The following is a 19,357-nucleotide window of genomic DNA, read 5'->3' as shown; positions in this document are numbered from 1 at the left end:
CAGCAGAGTGTCTGTGGGATTTGTTTTGGAGAGTAGGACTGGATTTCTACAGCAACAGAAAATCGCATTATAAACCTCACATGACCCCCTTTCTCATGCCGGCAGAAACATCTGGTTCAGATAGTGTTGGGGGTTAAGGAAGGGTCCCGTGGCTGGAGGAGTGTGCGTCAAATGGTTACAGCTTTATTCCTAGCTGTGTGTTTGTGAGGTGTCCTTCGCCACATCTCCTCGGGCAAGGCTTAAAAACCCACACTGGTCCATTTACAGTAAACAGCTCTCGCTTAGTGGATCAGCACAGAAATAACCGTTTAACCTGCTGATGACAAAGCAGGCTAACGTCACAACTTCTGTCACGTCGATCATAAAAAAAAGCAAATGTAATACCTGTAAAAACTAGACTCCACATTCTAAGTTACACAGATTTGTTTCTCCGTCAGCTCATTGCCTCATGGCCATGATTGTCTGTTGTACCGCCGTCTTTGTTCAGGTCAGAGCCGACTCTCCCCCATGCTGGACGACACCAATGTGGCAGGAACGAAGGATGACACAGCGCCTGTGAGAACACAGAGGGGGACAAATGTCGCCCTGTGGGAACAAACAACACGTCCTACGTCCAATTCCTCTTCGTGTCAGCCGCTTACCCAAATCACACCGAATGCTTTAGTTTTCGTGGCTTGGGGGAGAGTTCACTGTTCACGACGACGTACCACATGTGTGTCAGCATCTGAACGGTGTAAAGATGGTGAAGTAACGGGAGCCACTTCCCATCTATTATCTTAACACAGACTGACCAGCTTTATGGATACAAAATCTCTCCTGATATTGATTAAGTAATACAAAGTGGAAGGTGTGTTCTTGAGATGAATGCACCGTTGATTTGGCATCATGTCCGATATTCAAGATCAGACAGCGTCCAGATGTGTAAGGTGTGAACGAGGCAGCACGAGGGAAATTCTCAACAGATGTACCTGTCGCTCTCCTCGTCTCTCCTTTAATAGTCATATGTATGTATCATCCGTTTGTACTCATGGTCCAGACCAGGGAGAGTAAGATCACTGCTTGCCTACTCATCCCTGACACAGGCAATATGTGGAAGAAGTATGAAAAGACACACACACAGTCAGCTACATACACAGTAACACACAGCATGAAGGCGGACCGTGGATATATATCACATCCGTACAAGAATCAATCACCTTTATTACCACTTACCCCCGGAGAGAGAAGGAGGAAGACAAAGTTTCAGGGGAGAGGGGAAAAAAAAGTAGGGTCACCTTTTACTCTCTCTAGTTTCAAGGCATTTCCTGAAGGTATTTTAATGCAGCTGGTGGGAGGTTTGGTTCACCGAGAGGAAGAAATGAGAGGGAGGTAAAGGCCACACAGCGACTCCGATGGAGGAAATGATAGAAAGTGAGAGCCTTCATTGTTGTGTAACGGTTCAAAAGCCGCTTTCACACATGCACTGCCACCCCGAAATCATCTAGACAATCCCCGGAGGAGCTGTATGTGCGAAGGCAAATGTCCGAATCAGTCGATTCCCCCCCCCCCCCGGTACAAAGTCTGTGTAACATCCAGTTGAGCCCATGAGTAGATAGAGCCCAGACATTGTCCGGAGAACGTGTTGATGACATTTCTATTGTGCATCTACACACGACTGGAGAGACAACGAGACGCAGGGACTTCTGTCTGTGAGGGCCAACGCTGAAACTGACAAGAGACTTGATTGTTAATTACCAAATCAGGAACCGGCGATGGGCCACGGTGCCAAGGCTCCCCCCGTCTCCAAAAACCAGATAGAAGATGTCCAGTAGGTGAGAATGCATCTGACACGGATAGTTTCCTGTTGAGTGCTGCGTGAGTGAACGGGCAATGCGGCTTCAGGTAGAGTCTTTGAATGAGCAAAAGGCATCGCAGTGGTTGAAATGAGCATCCAAATCATTGTGGGCGAATACTATTTAATCATGTTTATTAAACTCTAAGTTTTAAGTGTCATTTTGACCTGGAAATGATTTTTGAAAGGGTGTAGTTGTCAAAACAGTGTGTAATAGTGTACAACAGATTTAATGTTGAGGAGTAATTTCTCAGAAATGCAAACCAAAGACAGCACAGCCACATTTGTTTTTCACCAAAACTGCCGACAACGTGTTCAGGTCTCAGATCTCAGCTTTAAGTTGCAGAAATTAAAACCGCAACCTTGATTGTGCAAATGAACACAGAGTAGAGTACAGACAGTAATCTAAAAAAAAACAGACAGAATGGGGAAAAGCACCGAGAGAGAGACTTGAGAAATTGTCTCCATTCATTGAGTCGGTGGAATATCCCTGCGTGCTACCGCTCTGTGCTTTGTTTGGGTTCTGGAGTTAATCACTGTAATTGCAGATGGGCCGCTATTACAGCTACTCCGACTGAAGAGGCTCAGCGTGAGGCAGACCCAGAGAAAAGAAAACGCATTCACCTACTCCCAACACTCCTTCACTGCAGACACATTCTCTGTTAAAACGAGATGTGAGTGACTGTTTCCCAACCATTGTGTTTGTTCCCTAATGGGTTTTTGGTGCAAAGTAAAGGAGAGCAAGAAGGATGGAGGAGATTATAGGGCCGATTCCCACTCTAAACAATCAGGGCATTGTCAGAAAGTGACCGATTCTCGGGAACAAATCTATTTATAACACTATTTAACTTTGAGTCTGTCCTACCTGTCGACTTACCCAATACTGGAGGAGAAGAAGTAATGATATACATGTGTGTGTTTAGTAGTAACACTCCATTTACACCCCACATATGTCAGTACTATACACAGTGAGACACACTCAAATGTCATAGTTATTAAGAAATGCAAGAATGTGGTGTGGTTGGACAGATAGTGAGAATATGTCTGCCCGTGGGGCTTGTTGTGCTGCATTTTTTTCCAGCCCTACTGCTCTGACCTTTGTGACACACACACACACACACACACACACACACACACACACACACACACACACACACACACACATGTGTAGGCTGTTCACTATTCTAATGTAACTCTTGAGTCATGTATTCAGACAGAGGATGTGGTCTGGCCAAAAGGCATGCTCGCCCTGGGGAGTCATTATCACTGTCTGTTTCTGGGTTGCATTCTCTCTCTCTCTCCCTCCCTCTCTCTCTCTCTCCCTCCCTCTCTCTCTCTCAGCCTTAAAGGATACCCGAAAAAGAGAAGAAAACAACAAAAGAATATTAGATACAGAAACTATGTGGAGGATTCTCCAGGCTTCCCTTCGCACTAACCTACATTGAGTATCATAAAGACACTGGATTTTGGGATATTTAAGTCGTTTTGTCAACGAAAAAAAGTTTCTAGCAATTGCTTTTTTTTTAAAATAAGTTGACAGCTCCATTCTGAAACAAGTCACACGTTACCATGTTCACAGTCACACTGAGCATCCCTGAGCTGTCACTCTGATACCAATCTGTTTCATTATTGTTGTTGTTATGTTTGACTTGACAGTTCCTGAGATGAATAACAGATGACCGGTTTCAGTTCATTTTAGACTTGCTGTATTTTTACTCGTTAAATAAAACCGACACTTAATTTGACTCGTAAATGACGTGTTAACACATTCTGCGTAGCGGTTGTCAGTGCACGCCGGTGTTTGTAACAGTTTTGCTCGACGTCTGTTCAAATGCACAAATGATTTGTTCCTGCGAATAACAATTTACAAGAATAGATTTGACGGATGTTTTGCTTTCGCTTTGTTGTTACAAATCAACGCTAAATTTCTCAACTCAAACTTGACAAAGAAAAAAAACAGTCTTCTGTTTTTGGTATTTGTCTCTCATTTCTCTTCGATCCTTCAAGGGAATTTTAGTTTCCACATATGTCCCAAATAGCAACCTCAAGAGCTTTTAGACGTACTGTATGCAGACAGATAATAGACACACACAAACACACGTGTACAGATACACAAACAAATACACACATCAATCAGAGACTCAAGGATAATTAGCCAGATTATGAGCTGGAGTGGGATTAACTGTCAACACTTCCTGGTTGGCTGCTCATGTGGTCAGCAGGAGCCAATGAGCCCTGAGGGAATTTTCTCATCTACTGAGCTATTGAATATTAAACACACCATTTGCGTATGCAACCTTGATTTATATGGCAAAGACAGAAACGGCAAAGATTCAGGGAACAGAAAGGAAAAGAAAAAGAGGAAGTTCAGAGAATCTCACAGCTACAGCTAGAACAACTCATTTGTTGTAAAGGGATTTGTGCACACAATCGCTTACTGTCAGCGTCTGCTTCGTGTTGAATGCGTTTGGACTCCTGTCAGCTTTGGTGCAATTGTTTTAAAGTCTACTTTTGGTTTTCAGTTAGAGGCACTGTGGGTCTAGGTGGAATGCAGGATCTGCAGCTGGTTACCGAATCTCCTGTCAAGGTGTCATAACGGAGGTTCATTCGAGATGCAACTGCGCGCAAATGGTGCATCAATGTGCTTGAACCACTGGGCCAGGAAATGAGATATCTGAGAGATATGTGTGGGTCAATGAAGTGACTTTATTGCCTTAATGAAGTGTAATTATGCACACTTGTATCAGCGTAACACAATAACCTTTCTGTCTTTTGTCTGACCTTCTATCGTCAGTTTTATCTCGAGTCAAAACAGAAAGGCAACGGAAAAAAGACAGAATTAGTTTTCTATTGCAAAGGTTGTGGTTTGGTGGTTGGGCACACAAAGGCCTTATCACAAGCTTTCACTCATCTCAACGACGTCGTGTTAGTAATAATCTGAACATCCGAAGTAACCATGAAGGTACCAAGGCGGATCTGAAAGGGTCCGATCCGAACAGAAGGAACTAAGCATACCTGGTCTAGAAATGCCCAATCACCTGTAATGTAATTCATTCATTTATTTATTGAATTATGCATTTATTTTACAACCTGCTCATATGCCAATTGCACTTAAGGTATTTGATTGACTTTCATCTACAGTTTCTTGTGAAGAGCGATGGGTTTCTTGCTTCACAGGTCAGGAAACTAAAACCTGCCTTTGATGACTTTCATACGTTCCTGTGGTTGCTTTACTTTACTTCTGCTGCATCTGAAAGGGCTGTAAATAAAGCAAAACAGGGACTTGGTGTTGCTCATGAGCTGCACCTCCTACACCGAATCAGTCAGTGTCTAATTGAATTAAAGCTAATGAGTTTACAGACAGCGTTGTCTGCGTAATAGGCACAATGTCCTAATTAACACAACAACTATTTAAGAAGTCAGATCTCCAACTGCAGCCAATTAACTTTATCCTCTACAACAGACAGGGATGATCACTGAACTGTTTGTTGTCAGTGTTGAATTCATCACTTTTATGAAGATTAATCTGTGCATTTGTTGATCAGCATTGTTTTTGAAGCAGTATTCTTTGCTCTCTTTGTAGGCCCTGTGATCAGAGGAGAGAGGGAGTAAACCAACTGTGAGAGGAGAAGAAGATAAACGACGAGAAGAAAAGGCAATAACAGGAAAGTCGGTGATGAGTATCCGCACCAACAGGCCCCCTTCTCAGCTAATGAACTAGGAAGTTCATCAACAACATTTCAGTAGCAGAAACAGGACATCACCTCAGTGGGAGCGGAGCTCCACTGGGAGGAGCCAGAAAGTAAGGGGGCGGAGTGAAGCGCACGGTTGCTCGGGTCGGGCGAGATGGCGATGCCGGCAATGAAGCGGCAGGGCCTCGGGCCGCTGAGGGCCTTCCTGGTGCTGGTGGGGATTTCAGCGCTCTGTAGCGTTGCATTGGGAACCCGGAGAGGAAGCGCGTCTTTGGATGAGAGGGGCCACAAACACAGACATCCAGGTAGGACAGAAGGAACCTTTTGGCTTTAACGCACTCTCTAAACTGTAAATGCGATGCGTTCTGAAACTTGCGCAGATGATCACCACTTCTTGTCATGGCATTTGTTTTTGTTTTAAATGATCCGTCCTTTGTGACCATGAGTCGCCTCGTTCTTCAGAGTGACAATTATTGTACAGACACGTTACCATCCAAGCTGTGAAGTAAATATTTACTCAACTGAATAGAAATGTTTCTTCCCCTTTACATTAACAAAACTGGAAAAGCACCGCATTCACATTTTCTGTTCAACAAGGTCATGCCGTATTCTAAACATCTCCCAAGACGGTTTGGATCATCACGTCTTCGGTGCATCTGGAGTGTATTTGCATTTATTTACTATTTGAATCTCTCTTTGTTTTATCTTCACTTACATAGCAGAGACTTACTCAGCAATTCATTTGTTCCATCGAGGTACCCTTCAGTTACAGATGTTCACTGGGGCAGCTGCTCAGTACAACCACAGCCCGCTGCTGTTAGCCACCGAGCAGCTGCACTGCAACAAACAGAGGTTAAGTGCCTTGCTTAGAGACACCTTAACACCCACCCACATGTTCTCAGATCTGATGACCCACAACTCAAAAGTGGGCCTTCATGAGGTCACTGCTTCCTTCCCACTTTTGATTCAATCAATTGAAAATATTCGTGGTGATAACTCATTCATTAAATGTGTTGTTGACTAAAATTGGTTGACAGAAAAATACAGCATTTGTTTACAGGAATGTGTTGTTCTTGTGCTCGTAGGTCACTTGTCGCTGCATAGACACAGACAGAGGGCCGGCAAGGAGGGGCAGGTACTCCACAGGTCCAAACGAGGATGGGTCTGGAATCAGTTCTTCGTCATTGAGGAGTACACTGGGCCTGACCCAGTTCTGGTGGGCAGGGTGAGTACAATAAAGCACGAGTTGATAACGTGTTCTTGGATCAGCTTCTCTCCTCTTGAGTCAAACAGGATTAATAACTGAAAAACAATTGCTGTTAAACTTATAGCTAATCTTTCCTCCATATACAATCACAATTGGGCCACGCAGAGTCACAACAAATCACCAACTCCAGTCCGGTTTAAACGTGCTTTTCCCATTCGTCAAGGGGGAGAGAGAAAGACATTCAAGGTGAAGCTGATTGGTGGTACTCCTCCACAGCAACAGCATCACTCAAACCGAGCAGCGGCTTTCATAACAAACAACTAATGATGTTTACAATGCATCATATTTCATCGTCTAAGGGTTGTAAAGGAAGAACAACACTTTAATTGAACACTGTGTGATTCTTCAATATTTTGGGAGAGATGACAACGTTTTAAATTTCTTACTTATTAGTGTTTGCCCGTCTCACACAGCCCGTCTCAGACGTTTCGCTGCTTTAATTCGTATAGGGTGGAGAAATAGACACCTCATGTCACATCCGCCAAGCAGCCGAGCCACAATACGTCTTCCAGTCTCGTCTGGAGACCAGACTACCCGTCTCACTCTGTGATCACCAGTCCTGTCTCTCATTCTCTTCAAGTTCCACGCCATCTGAAATCCAGACGTTGTCAGCGCCACACATACTGCCTTTGCATATGTCCCCGTCTATGTTTGTCTCACACACTTCTTGTATCTCCCCCTCCTATTTCAGCTCCACTCAGACGCCGACTCAGGCGTTGGCAACATCAAGTACATCCTGTCCGGCGAAGGTGCGGGAACAATCTTTGTTATTGACGACAACACAGGCAACATCCACGCCACGAAGACCCTGGACCGCGAGGAGCAGGCCCAGTACACTTTGACAGCCCAGGCCGTGGACAGAGACACCAATAAGCCTCAGGAGCCTCCATCACAGTTCATAGTGAAAGTTCAAGACATCAACGATAATCCTCCCGAGTTTCTACACGGGCCGTACTACGCCAGGGTGCCTGAGATGTCCAATGTTGGTGAGTAGTAAGAAAAGAAAAGGTTAGGGAACAGGAGGGATGGTGCGGGGTAGACTTAGGTTTATGGTAGTTAAATATTAAATACCGTGGGCTAACGATAGTGTCGTAAAAGTCTAGCATCTTAGGAGGCATATGCATGTTAGCTAAGCATGTCGTTAGCGTACGTTGTTCTTACATCTAAATTGAGAACTCGTAGTACTTTGCTTCTTAAATGCTACATTTTAGTTTTAAGTGTATCTTAAAACATCAAATACAAACGCAATTCAGAAGAGATAATCAATATTAGAGAAAAGCTCTCCGTTGCATATTTCTTAATGAAGTCACCGCTGGAGTTCATAGTCTGTTGTTTGTCTGCTAAATAGCCTTTTACATACATTATTAAATGTCATTGAAAACCTGACCACAGGAAGTGTGACAGAGAAGTGGAAAACAGAAAGTACCATTAGCCGGCACATTCACACCCCAAAGGGCCGTTCCTTTCTTTTAACCTTTTCTTTTATTACATGGTGACAAATAATGGCCTCAACCAGGAGCAAGGCAATATTTAGCACTAGGCTGGCATGGACCATCTCCTCAGAGTCTCCTTACTTAGAGCTTCTGATCTCGATAGATTTTCCTTCCAATGATTATGTGGTCTTGGAGAGTCTTCAACCCTCGGGCTGACCTCAAATGAACCACACTGGCAGTGGCGCTGTGCTCTCTGAAAGCCAGAGAAATCCCGTCTCTGAATGGACTGGACTTCCAAAGAAAGAACTTCTGAAAGGAATGGGCTCTGTTGAGCTGAACCCTGAATACAGAAGTCTGGCAGGGAGGGGGGAGTGGAACAGAAAGAAAAGCTGTAATTTGACTAAATAGGTCCATGTTCCCTCATGGATGTCAGAACTAGAACAGATGGAGAAGGAAGTCTCATTCTTGGTGATTTACCCAGTGCACTTAAGGTAGCCGAATGAGACCAGGGTTGAGTGAAGTGAATTTTGGATGGAGCTGGATCGTGACGCTCACATAGCTGCAACTGGAGACGTCAAAACTGAAAATATGAAACTGAAAAGAAGTGTGAAGTAGTTTAACCAGAAACAACACACTGTGTTATTGGGCCCCTCGATTATTATGGCAAATATCACTATCACAATTATTGAGATTGAGTTATTTACCAAGATTACTTATTGACTTTGGAAACATCAAGCACTTAGGAAGAAAACTTTGTACATTTTAAGAATAAATTCATCCATCTGGTGTATGAGGCGAGATCTATGGAGACCTTTGGTAAACAATTTAATCACACATTGGTCGTATAGATGGGAATGGTGATGACACAGCAAAAAAGTCACACCCATAAATAAAGATGTAAACGGTCCGTGTTTCAAGACGGGTCGGGTCGTATGTGTCGCCAACATAGCCGACCAAATTGTGTCTTTGAAGGTCTTACAGCTGAGTGGTTGAAAAGGAGTCTTTGTCATTTATGTTCAGAAAGAAAATTAAAGAATGAATGAATTTACAAAATCTTAAAAAGTTGACATGCTGGTATTTTACTGCCATTAATTTGAGTGATTGTTCTCATGCTGTGGTGTTGTTTTTATTAATGATTTGTTGGTATAGAATACAATGTAAAACCTCATAATAATACACAAAAACTGCTATACATATAGTAAAACTGTAACACTCACCCTGCAGATTATAAACTGCTATTACTTCCGTTGCATATAGGAGGCAACATGTTCACATGTTCACGTGTTGCTCTAAAGCTACTGTTGATATTACTTGTCTTTATTATGTTTGGCTGAGTTAGTTTCATGAGTTGTGTCACACTTGAAATAAAGGCTTGAATATGTTAAAGTTCAGTTAAAAGAGATTTACAGGAAGTAACTTGTTGTCACCTTGTTTTGGAGATTTGTTTTCCAGATTATCCAGTGGGTTTCAAAAAGGGTTTCATAAACCCAGGGGTAGTAGAACTCCGTCACCGCATGGAGGGAATATAATGTTTCATTTAAATCATGAAAATCACCACAATTGGAGAGTGGATGCTTCCACCAGATGATGAAATTTAGAGAAATGAGAGTGAGGACCAGCCTCACGGGAGCAGTTCAGCTGCAGTGTCTGAGAGAAGGGGAGATCGGTTCCTTTTCCCTCTCCTCATCCAGGTGAATCGACACGCACCAATCGCTGAGGTAGAGTCATCTCCTGACTTGTCTGTGTGTCTGTCTGTCCCGTAGGTACGTCAGTGATGCAGGTGACAGCTACAGATGCTGATGACCCCACCTACGGCAACAGCGCCAGGCTGGTGTACAGCATCCTGCAAGGGCAGCCGTATTTCTCTGTGGAGCCTCAGACAGGTGAGGATGCCCTGCATGGTCAACAGACACCAACGCCACGAACACATGTAGCCTCATGCAACGACAGAGACTGCACACAGAAAGGGTTGCAACATGCCACCACACTGAACAGCATCCTGCAAGTAGACAACATAAAGTCAAGTGCAGCAGGACCACTAAACATCCACACTTCAGTGAATACAGGAAAGTTTATGCTCAGTTAGCCAGCATGATATAGTATGACTCGTCATGTACAGTGCAACCAGGCGGCAACCTTCAGTTCTGAAAAGTGAAGCCAATGCTGAACCTGCATTCTCTCTAGTGTCCATCAGGGGGCGACTCCTCTGGTTGTATAGAAGTCTATGAGAAAATGACTCTACTTCTCTCTTGATTTATTACCTCAGTAAACATTGTAAACATGAGTTTATGTTCTCAATCTCTAGTTTCAAGTCTTCTTCAATACAGCATGATGTTCATTTAGTACATTATGGTCCATTTAGAGTCAAACAGACCATAAAGCAGGGGATGCTTTAGGGCGGGGCTTACTGTGATTGACAGGTCTCTACCAGAGATTAAGATACTATTAAGTCAACCTTCGTAGTCCAACTATGGTCACTTCCGTTCATTGGTTACAAATGACGACTACCTTCTATGGGTGCACTTTTTTGTTGTTGTCCTTTACTGAACACCTGCTTTTTTAAAGCTGTAAATGTGTGCATTAACCTAATCTTAGTATTAGACTCATTAAAACAAAATACATTTCAGCATTTTGAAAAAATATATCAATAAATAATATTGACTCAAGCCTGGTTGTGTATCCCTTAACTGTAACGGCCCCTTGTGGAAGCGTCGTATCGCTTCTGCACCATTTACCATCTACCACTCATAAAAAGCTAAGCAGTGGCCTCTGCAGGGATCACGTAACAGCACGTCCTCTCCACTGGAGTCTGTGAGGAGGAGAAGGCTCTGCTGCAGAGAGAGGTCCCCAGAGGACATTCAGCACTGGTCTCTGCACAGCCCAGGCCCAATATTTGGGTTCCCATCAAAAGAAGAGATTGGTTGTGAGGAGAGAGGTTAGGGCCGACACGGAGCTGTGATGGGTCAGCGAGGGTGAAGAAGAATAGAACACAGAGAGAGAGAGAGAGAGGGGGGGGGGGGAGAGAGAGGGAGAGAGAGAGAGGTCAGCGTAGAGACGACGGAGAGAGGAATTGGTTTGGAGAGAGTGAGTTCATGGAAAGAGAGGAAGAGAGAGAGATTTGGGCAGAGTAAATCTGGCTAATCAAACCAGTGTTGGGTATTTGACTGGCTCAAATCCATAGCTCATTTCTAATTGGTTTGGAGATTATCAGCTTTGCATGCTGTCACACACACACACACACACACACACTTGGCATAATATGGCAGTAGAAAGCCTCAACTCCCAGACACTGCAGCGAGGCATGTCGGGAGAGAAAGAGAGAGAGAGATGGAGAGAGAACAGTCGCTGATGAATTAAACAGAAAGCAACGATCACTGGGACTGGAGATGGAGGAAAATAAGACTTCACCCATGTTCTACTAGACTTCTCCTTCATTTGAATGATGAGCAAAGATGAAATATCTTGAAATAAAATGACACCTGCTCTTAGGAAAGTAGATCACACTCTAGGTTTCTTTACTCAGATTTTTAGTTTTTTGACTTTTTGAAATATTCAAATAAAAAAAAGGTTTGAATTACATAATTTAGATTGATGTCGTAAATTAGTCGTAGTAGAGTATGTCATAATAATGTTTCAACATTGTATATTATGTCTTTATATTCATATTATTTAGAAAAGAGTCGTGAAAAAGTCCTAAAAAGTCATAGTATAGCAGTATCGAAAAAAAGTCTGAAAAATAACAAAAATAATGTCATCGGAGCATCAAGTTGATGTTAAAAATGTGCCCATTCAGGTATAATTCGTACTGCTTTGCCAAACATGGACCGCGAGGCGCGCCAGGACTATGACGTCGTCATCCAGGCCAAAGACATGGGCGGTCACATGGGCGGGCTGTCGGGGACCACCCAGGTTAAAATCACGCTCACGGACGTCAACGACAACCCGCCGAAGTTCCCACAGAGTGAGTACAAACGCCTCCTCTCCATCTGGGATGTGTAACTTGTCATTTAGGAGGTGTGGAAGTGTCACATCAGCCACATTACAGTCTGCCTGTACTTCATCCCCGCAGCTTCTTTAATCCTTTTCTGCTCTGCACATCTGTGCATGCGGGTTATGTCGGTCCACGTGTGCGTGTGTGTGTGTGTGTGTGTGTGTGTGTGTATAACCCAGAAAACATGTCGCTCGCTAGAAGCTAGGGAAGTCACTGTAGGGGGCACACAAGATAACTTAAGAAATCAATTATTAAAGGTTATTTACTGCCCCCCTGCAATGTCCTCAGGCGTGTGTGTGTGTGTGTGTGTGTGTGTGTGTGTGTGTGTGTGAGTGCGTGCGTGTGTGTTTAAATCTCTCCTTGGGACATTTGGTGAATTACTGATTTTATGAGCAATAAAAAGTAGTGAAATATTTAGCCTGGGTTTGTCAAGAGCTGCAGATTTGAGGTTTGAAGAAGAAAAAAGGACCCTGAGAACCCTGGACCTTTAAGCTTCTGCAGGTATTACTCTCAGGTGTTCTAATACGATTCATCTTCTAGTATGTTGGTTTCACCAACCTTCACAGCGGTGCTATCAAATAAACAAGTGGACATTTTCTGATTTGACTCTGAGACTGAAAGATAACATGGGGGGGAAATGTCTCCTTTTTATATCACTTTTGCTGACACCACACAATGCTAATATTTCAAAATGCAGCAAATGTAGATGGTAAATATGTCTGACATGTTCAATCAAAGATTCATTCTTTCTGGTTCACCCGACAGAAACAGAAGTATATTTTGTGGATCTATTATCAATTAATCTACTTCTGTGTCCAAAATGTTCTATCTTCTATCTATCTATCTCTATCTATTCTATCTATCTTCTTCCTGTCTTGGAGTTTCTTTCTGCCTCTCTGATATTGTTGAGCTTTTTTTTTCTTTTTTCCTCCTCTCCTGGGGCTCCGAGCAGAGCAACTCCTGGAAGAGATTCAGCAGAGTAGCTGCAAGAATGGATGGAGCGAAGGCGGGCAGGCGGGGGGGGGAGACGGGGGCTCAATATTTAGCCTGTGGAGAGGCTGAATAGGCGAGGGAAGGGAGAGACACGAGCAGACGTAGCGAGGGAGGGAAAAGACACAAGAGAGAAAGAAAGAGACCGTCAAAAGCATCACTCCGGTTCTCGTGTACTTCCCAGGAGCCGACTGTGTACCAGTGTTTTGCAACACAAAGCTAAAATCTCATTCTGCAGGTCAAACGTACAACATTTTGAGAGAGTTTGATGAGAAAGAGCTCAAATGAAGAAAAAACAACTTTGTATCTCCAGCAGAGTGTCGTCAGTATGTATGTATGTATGAGCACCAGACTCCCTTTAGAAAACCTCTCATTTCACTGCAGCGGGGTCGGACAGTCTGACCCGCTCAGTCCTGGTTCTGGTTCTGGCGTTCCTGCCTTCCCTCCAGCGGGCCCAGCAATACGGCCTGGGCCTCCAGAAGCGTAGACGTTGGGTTTTGGCTCCCAGCTGAAGCCGGCAGCGAAGCCTCCCAGTGACTTCAGGACAGCACTTCAGTCAGTATACCAATAAAGAAACGCTTATAGGACGACGTAATGACGACGTAATGACGGGTTCTCAGGCCATCCTTATGTTCCCACGTCCAAAGTATACATAAAACATTTAGAAAATAAGACAAAAAGGACAAAACGCAGGATTCACAGCCACATTATCAGTCAGAAGTGTTTACAAAGTGCCTCTTTGCATTACTTCTAAATATCAGCCGTGCATCGCTGGCAGTTTACATCTGTGATACAAGACAACACATCAAATAGCAATATGTTGTAGTTGTCGGTACCCTTGCTATGGGAAAAAAAAAGTGGAAGCAGTACAAACACCTGCAAGAAAAGCCTCCCAGATGGTGTGAATGAGGACAGTGATTACTTATTCAGTAGTTGGGCAGAGTGAGAGAGAGCGGGGAGAGGAAAAGGGAAATCAGATGAGCAAGTCAAGACTAAAAAAACAAGAGGCAGAAATAAAACAGATACAAAGAGAGAAAACACAACGAAAGAGATAAAAACAGGCAGATATGTAGCAGTTTGACTCCCTCTCATGTCTTCCATCAGCTTTTCAGTTTCCATTCAAGCTGTCATATTTTCAGTCCGAGGCTCGAGCGCTCACAGACTTTCTGTCCTTGTAATTCTCTCCCTTTCACCTCATTATCAGGAGAAAAATCCATCACAGCAATAAAAAACCAAATAACAATTTGCTCTCCAACTCTCTGATTTGGGTCTTTATTAGGCCCGACGTGACAGAGATGGCTCTTATTGAATATCGTTGTTCACGGCCGGCTGTCTCTCCGTCTTGTTCAAACATGAGCAACGCAGAACAAAGACGATAGCAGACGTCTGGAGCTGTGAGAGATCTGTCGGTTGATATCTGCAGGGTTGTATTTGCGCATATCATTTACCTCCAGTGTGTTTTAGGATTGCTTGTACAGAAGCGTCTATTCTCATCACCAAAAGACAAACAAGAGGATGGCTTAAATTCCATGAGGGATTTCTGTGTCCCTGCGGGAAATCCAACTTTAAACCTGAGGAGGAACTTTTCACATCTCCTGATCCTCCTAATCGTGAACCAGGAAGTAGAAAAGAGTGCAAAAACACACACAAGGCTGGATGGCTCCAACAAAAGCTGGTCTTTCACCCAGAAGTCAAGAAACAAGAAGTCATCGTTGGTATATTTGTCCCGTAACTTCTGCACGTAAGCAACGCCACTTCTCTAGTTATTTTAACCCAAACCACGATCTGTTCATAAACCTAGCTCAGCAGTTCTGTTGCATGAACTTAACGAAGTTGTTTCCTGTGAAGGCAGAAGTTTATTTTGAAAATAATGCATTCATGTAACGAGCAGAAATTGACATAAAAAAACAAAAAATGCATCAAAAATATGGAGTAACATTTTCGTACTCTTTTAAGGGGATGTGCTACAGTTAGCACTTCAGCCACGCTACTTTTTGGTTAAATTTGATCAGTTATCACATATTAAATCATGAGAACTTTCAGTTGGCCCTTTAAGCCTTTAGCACACGATGTTGAGTGTGCTGCATGGATACCATCATCTCATAAGTGAGGATATTGAAGCATGTAGCAACCCTTGAGTCCTGTTCAAATCCTCCATATTAGTAATGCAAACTGTTGCAACTTTCGATAAGAATTTGGTTGGTACAAATTAAACCTCTGAGCTAAATGTAAAGTGATTACAACCCACCACAGAGACACATTAGTGCTTTATACGCACGAATAAACAACTCGGGTATCAATGATTGTTTGAAAGTTACTTTAAAAATGTATAAATGAGTCGCTGTTAAGGGGACATTATTCTCCTAAACTCCACAAATGGATGTTCTTCTTCCTGAAGCTTTGTGAACCAGTCTGCCGGCCAAGTTGAAAATACTAATATAAAATGCATCTACAGTATTATCAATCTGATAACGCATAATCTCCAGTATAAATTACAAAGTAATATCAGGCATTATTGTTGGTAATCACATTAAAATGACTGACCTAGCAGATTGTAGCCATCAGTTACATTTACGAGGCTCTTTATTGGCGCTTCCATCTAAACTTTGCTGATTTAAGGAGCTTCTCCGTATGGTTCATCTGATTAGAATACGAATAAGAGCAATCAACTACACAGAGCTAATGAAAGCATCTAATGACTTCCTCAAACTCTAACTAACTGGTGAAAAATAACTTTTTCTTTACACAGAGGAAACCAGTACGGGTGATTTATGAGTTTATTATTGTTTAACTTCTCTTCCACTGTGGGGCTTGATTGTGTGTTTTCCTGTGTGAGCTGTGCCTCTTTTTATCCCTCAGCCAGGTATGCCAGGCCGCCTGTGTGTCCTGTCATACAGCGTTTAACTCAGCTGCCAGCAGCCATTGAAGTTAAGCTACTTAAGAAAAGCAAGAATGGACCGACAGGAGAAGAGAGGGAGGAAAAAGGGTGAAAGGAGGGCAGGGATGAAATGAGCTTTTAGCCAGAGGAGGAGGAGGAGGTGGAGGAGGAGGAGGGGTATACATGAGAGAAACAGGGCGGCGAGGGGGAGGAGAGGTGAGGATGAATGGAGGAATTTGGGAAAGGGTGACGTGGAAAAAGGGGAGAGGAGAGTGAGAGACGAAAAGGGAGGGAAGGATGTCGCCAAGAGAGAGTAAAACAGTGTGGAGGAGTTTAAAGACGAAGAGGAAGGATGGAGAGGAGAGGAGGGATTTGGGCTCAGGTGAATCAAGTCCCGTGAGTCTCCTCTCCTCTCCTCTCCTCTCCTCTCCTCTCATTGGAAGCCACGTGACCAAGATGAATTTGATGATTCACAGGATTGCGACACCACGAGCGAGCGGGGCAAACATGCTAATGGTGTAAAGTGATGAGTCCACTCTGAGCTCGATGTCTGAATCACAGAGCGGGAGGACACGGAGGGGAACTTAGCAGGGAGAGAACTGCATTTTACGATAAAATGAGACAGACGAGATGAAGTGGGGGAGACACGGTTTGGGGGCCAGAGTACAAGAGAGAGGGTTTAAAGGATAAAGGGGGAGAGGGAGTAGACATATGGTCCTGCTGCTCTCATTCTACAGGCCAGGTGTCTGCTCCCTCAGACACACACTCACCTGACACTATGGGGGGGTTTAATATCCTCTGGGCCACAGCAGACAGATGGCAGAGTTCATGGTAATGCCTCTCTGCCCTCCCAAACTGACCCCTGCCTCAGATAGTAAACACAGTGGCAGCCGGCCAGGAATTATTATCGAAAGACTCGAAAGAGTGTTGAGTACGAAAACAAGCTGGGATCAGACATTTCCCCCCGACCAGCCAACCGACGCTCACTACATTTTCCACCTGTTTTTTTTTGTTGTTGTTCCTCCCAGGTGTGTATCCAATGTCTGTATCCGAGGATAAAGTGCCCGGAGAGGAGGTGGGCCGTCTTAAGGCCAAGGACCCCGACCTCGGAGACAACGGGATGGTGAACTACCGCTTAATAGACGGAGACGGACTGGGCATGTTTGAACTGAGCACCGACTCCGAGACCAGAGAGGCTGTCATCAAACTGAAGAAGGTAAGGAGAGAATGAAGACTTATGGCTTAAACCTGCTAAGCTCACTGTTGTTTTGCCTCTTGGGGGGCAGCAGAAACAAGTTGCAAGTGCAACTTTAAGGTTGACAAGACAAACTTGTCAGCAAACAGTTGCTTATTTTAACATTGATAACATACGTTACCGTTCATTTGGAGTCGTGTTTCTGACTATTTGTTGAATTTAAGTCCAACATTCACTCACGTCTTAGCTCGGTTTTTCCGTCTCTACCAACTCCTGAGGGAAATATCTGTTTCAGCTGCTAAATGCTCCACTATGCCCATCACCGAGTCGCTAACTGTGTCCGTCTGCTGAGAACGATGCTATGAGAGCAGTGAGTGAACCAAAACAGCAACGCTGCCGTCAGACGGCTAAACAACGAGCTGAAACTGAGTATAAAGCTCTGTCAACCCGAGGTTCAGCAGATACAGCTGATCAGTCTCTGTACAGCTTTGTTATTATCATAACTAATACTAATAATAGACATTTTAAGGGAGGTGAAAGAAAAGCTTGGGAGGGCAGAAGAGTCAGAATGTTAGGATCCATTCATCCAGTAAATTGTACCACAAAGATCTCAATGTTAAAGAGACAACAAGAGAGCAAAGATTTCAGGATTCTGTGGTGGTTTTGGTTCTGCTGGTCAGAAGCACTACTCGCTGGAAGCGGCTGCTTCACGTCTGCGTCATCGTCCACTTTTTCAATTTGCCGGCACAGAAATGTAGTCGAGACGGCACTTTTTCGATAGACAAAGCGGCTCGGTGTGGGATTCGAACAGCCCCACGTTTGAGTCCATATTTGTGAGTTCATATAATGTGTTAAAATAATAAGGAAATACGGAGCAGCAAGAAACGTGGGTGGAAGCAAAAGGGGAGGCTTTGATGCGTTTCCTTTCCTCCTCTGATGACCCTCGTGGTTTCTTATCGTGTTTGATATGAACACTGACTCTTCCATTGCTGTGTGTGTGTGTGTGTGTATGTGTGTGTGCACGCGAGTGAGCGTGCATTAACTTTCATGCTTCCCTCGGTCAGAGATGCTCATCTTCTGCACTGTGCATACAACCCACACACCCACAAACACTTTCAGTGATCCAGCTCAGCACACACCATTACCTTTTCTTACTCTCTGTCCGTCTCTTATTCTCTGAAATACACAGAAACACTCTCTGTTACATGCACACACACACGTCACACACACACACACACACACACACACACACACACACACAGAATGTGTCGCTGCAGTGAGCTGAATCCTCCAGTGAGCTACGGTGGCCTGTTTTTAGCGTCCGACCTCTCAGTTAAAAGATAAAACATTCATAGTGGAGCTATCAGTGTGTTGTAGAAAAGCACATCAAAGTCAGTCTCCTGAAAGATTTTATTTTTACTTCTCTGATTGATATCCTAGAAATATAAAGAATACAGTTTTAGGTTTGCCAGACGCAAGAAAGGCAGGCTTAGCATCTAAATATGTAATTACAGTACGTGCATGAAAGTGCGATGACGTCGCTCAAGAGAGCAGCCGGCCTCGGTTGTACCGACGCTGTGGGAAAAACTCCGTCGGAATCAATCGATACAAGTCTGTCTCATGACTTTTTTTCTCACCGACCGTCTGCTGGAGCGTGGTATTAAGACTGCACGAGGGTTACGGGGGCTCCCTTCCCACCGGTGTCGTCAGGACCGAGCAGGGAAATGAGTGAGCGATAATGAGTAACGCTGCCTGGCATGTGTGTGTGTCCTGGAGCAAGGCGCTAACCCGTAGATCAGTAGAACAGTATAAACTGTGAGGTTGTAGTGGGCAGCGCTCAGGTGGGAATTTGTAAAACCAGATTTGAGTAAGAACTGGAATAGAGATTGCTTTTACAAGATAAAATGTAAAAAAACGCACATGGGAACACTTAAAATGTGTAGTTTTCAAAGTTGACGAAATGTACTGATGAGCAAAGCAGGACAGTCCAATCAAAGAAATGAGAGCAGCTGATTACACTCAAGTGGGGCACGGTGTGTGTGTGTGTGTGTGTGTGTGTGTGTGTGTGTGTGTGTGTGTG

At 43.9% G+C, this 19,357-nt stretch overlaps 1 protein-coding gene across 2 annotated transcripts in view; it reads left to right on the top strand.

The window, feature by feature from the left end:
• cdh11 (cadherin 11, type 2, OB-cadherin (osteoblast)) overlaps positions 1 to 19,357 on the top strand; it is an 80,748-nt gene that overhangs the window by 48,394 nt on the left and 12,997 nt on the right. For both annotated transcript variants that reach the window (XM_031841249.1, XM_031841243.1), the window contains 6 exons: positions 5,415 to 5,828; positions 6,609 to 6,748; positions 7,482 to 7,776; positions 9,987 to 10,106; positions 12,017 to 12,184; positions 17,111 to 17,298. In XM_031841249.1, the coding sequence (XP_031697109.1) occupies positions 5,678 to 5,828; positions 6,609 to 6,748; positions 7,482 to 7,776; positions 9,987 to 10,106; positions 12,017 to 12,184; positions 17,111 to 17,298 (1,062 nt within the window). In that variant the 5' untranslated portion in view covers positions 5,415 to 5,677. The remainder of the gene's footprint in view (positions 1 to 5,414; positions 5,829 to 6,608; positions 6,749 to 7,481; positions 7,777 to 9,986; positions 10,107 to 12,016; positions 12,185 to 17,110; positions 17,299 to 19,357) is intronic.

This window comes from Anarrhichthys ocellatus, unplaced genomic scaffold, assembly GCF_004355925.1.
Source record: "Anarrhichthys ocellatus isolate YVR2014 unplaced genomic scaffold, GSC_Weel_1.0 scaffold3, whole genome shotgun sequence".
Taxonomy (NCBI): Eukaryota; Metazoa; Chordata; class Actinopteri; order Perciformes; family Anarhichadidae; genus Anarrhichthys; species Anarrhichthys ocellatus.
This window is presented reverse-complemented; position numbering and strand designations above follow the sequence as displayed.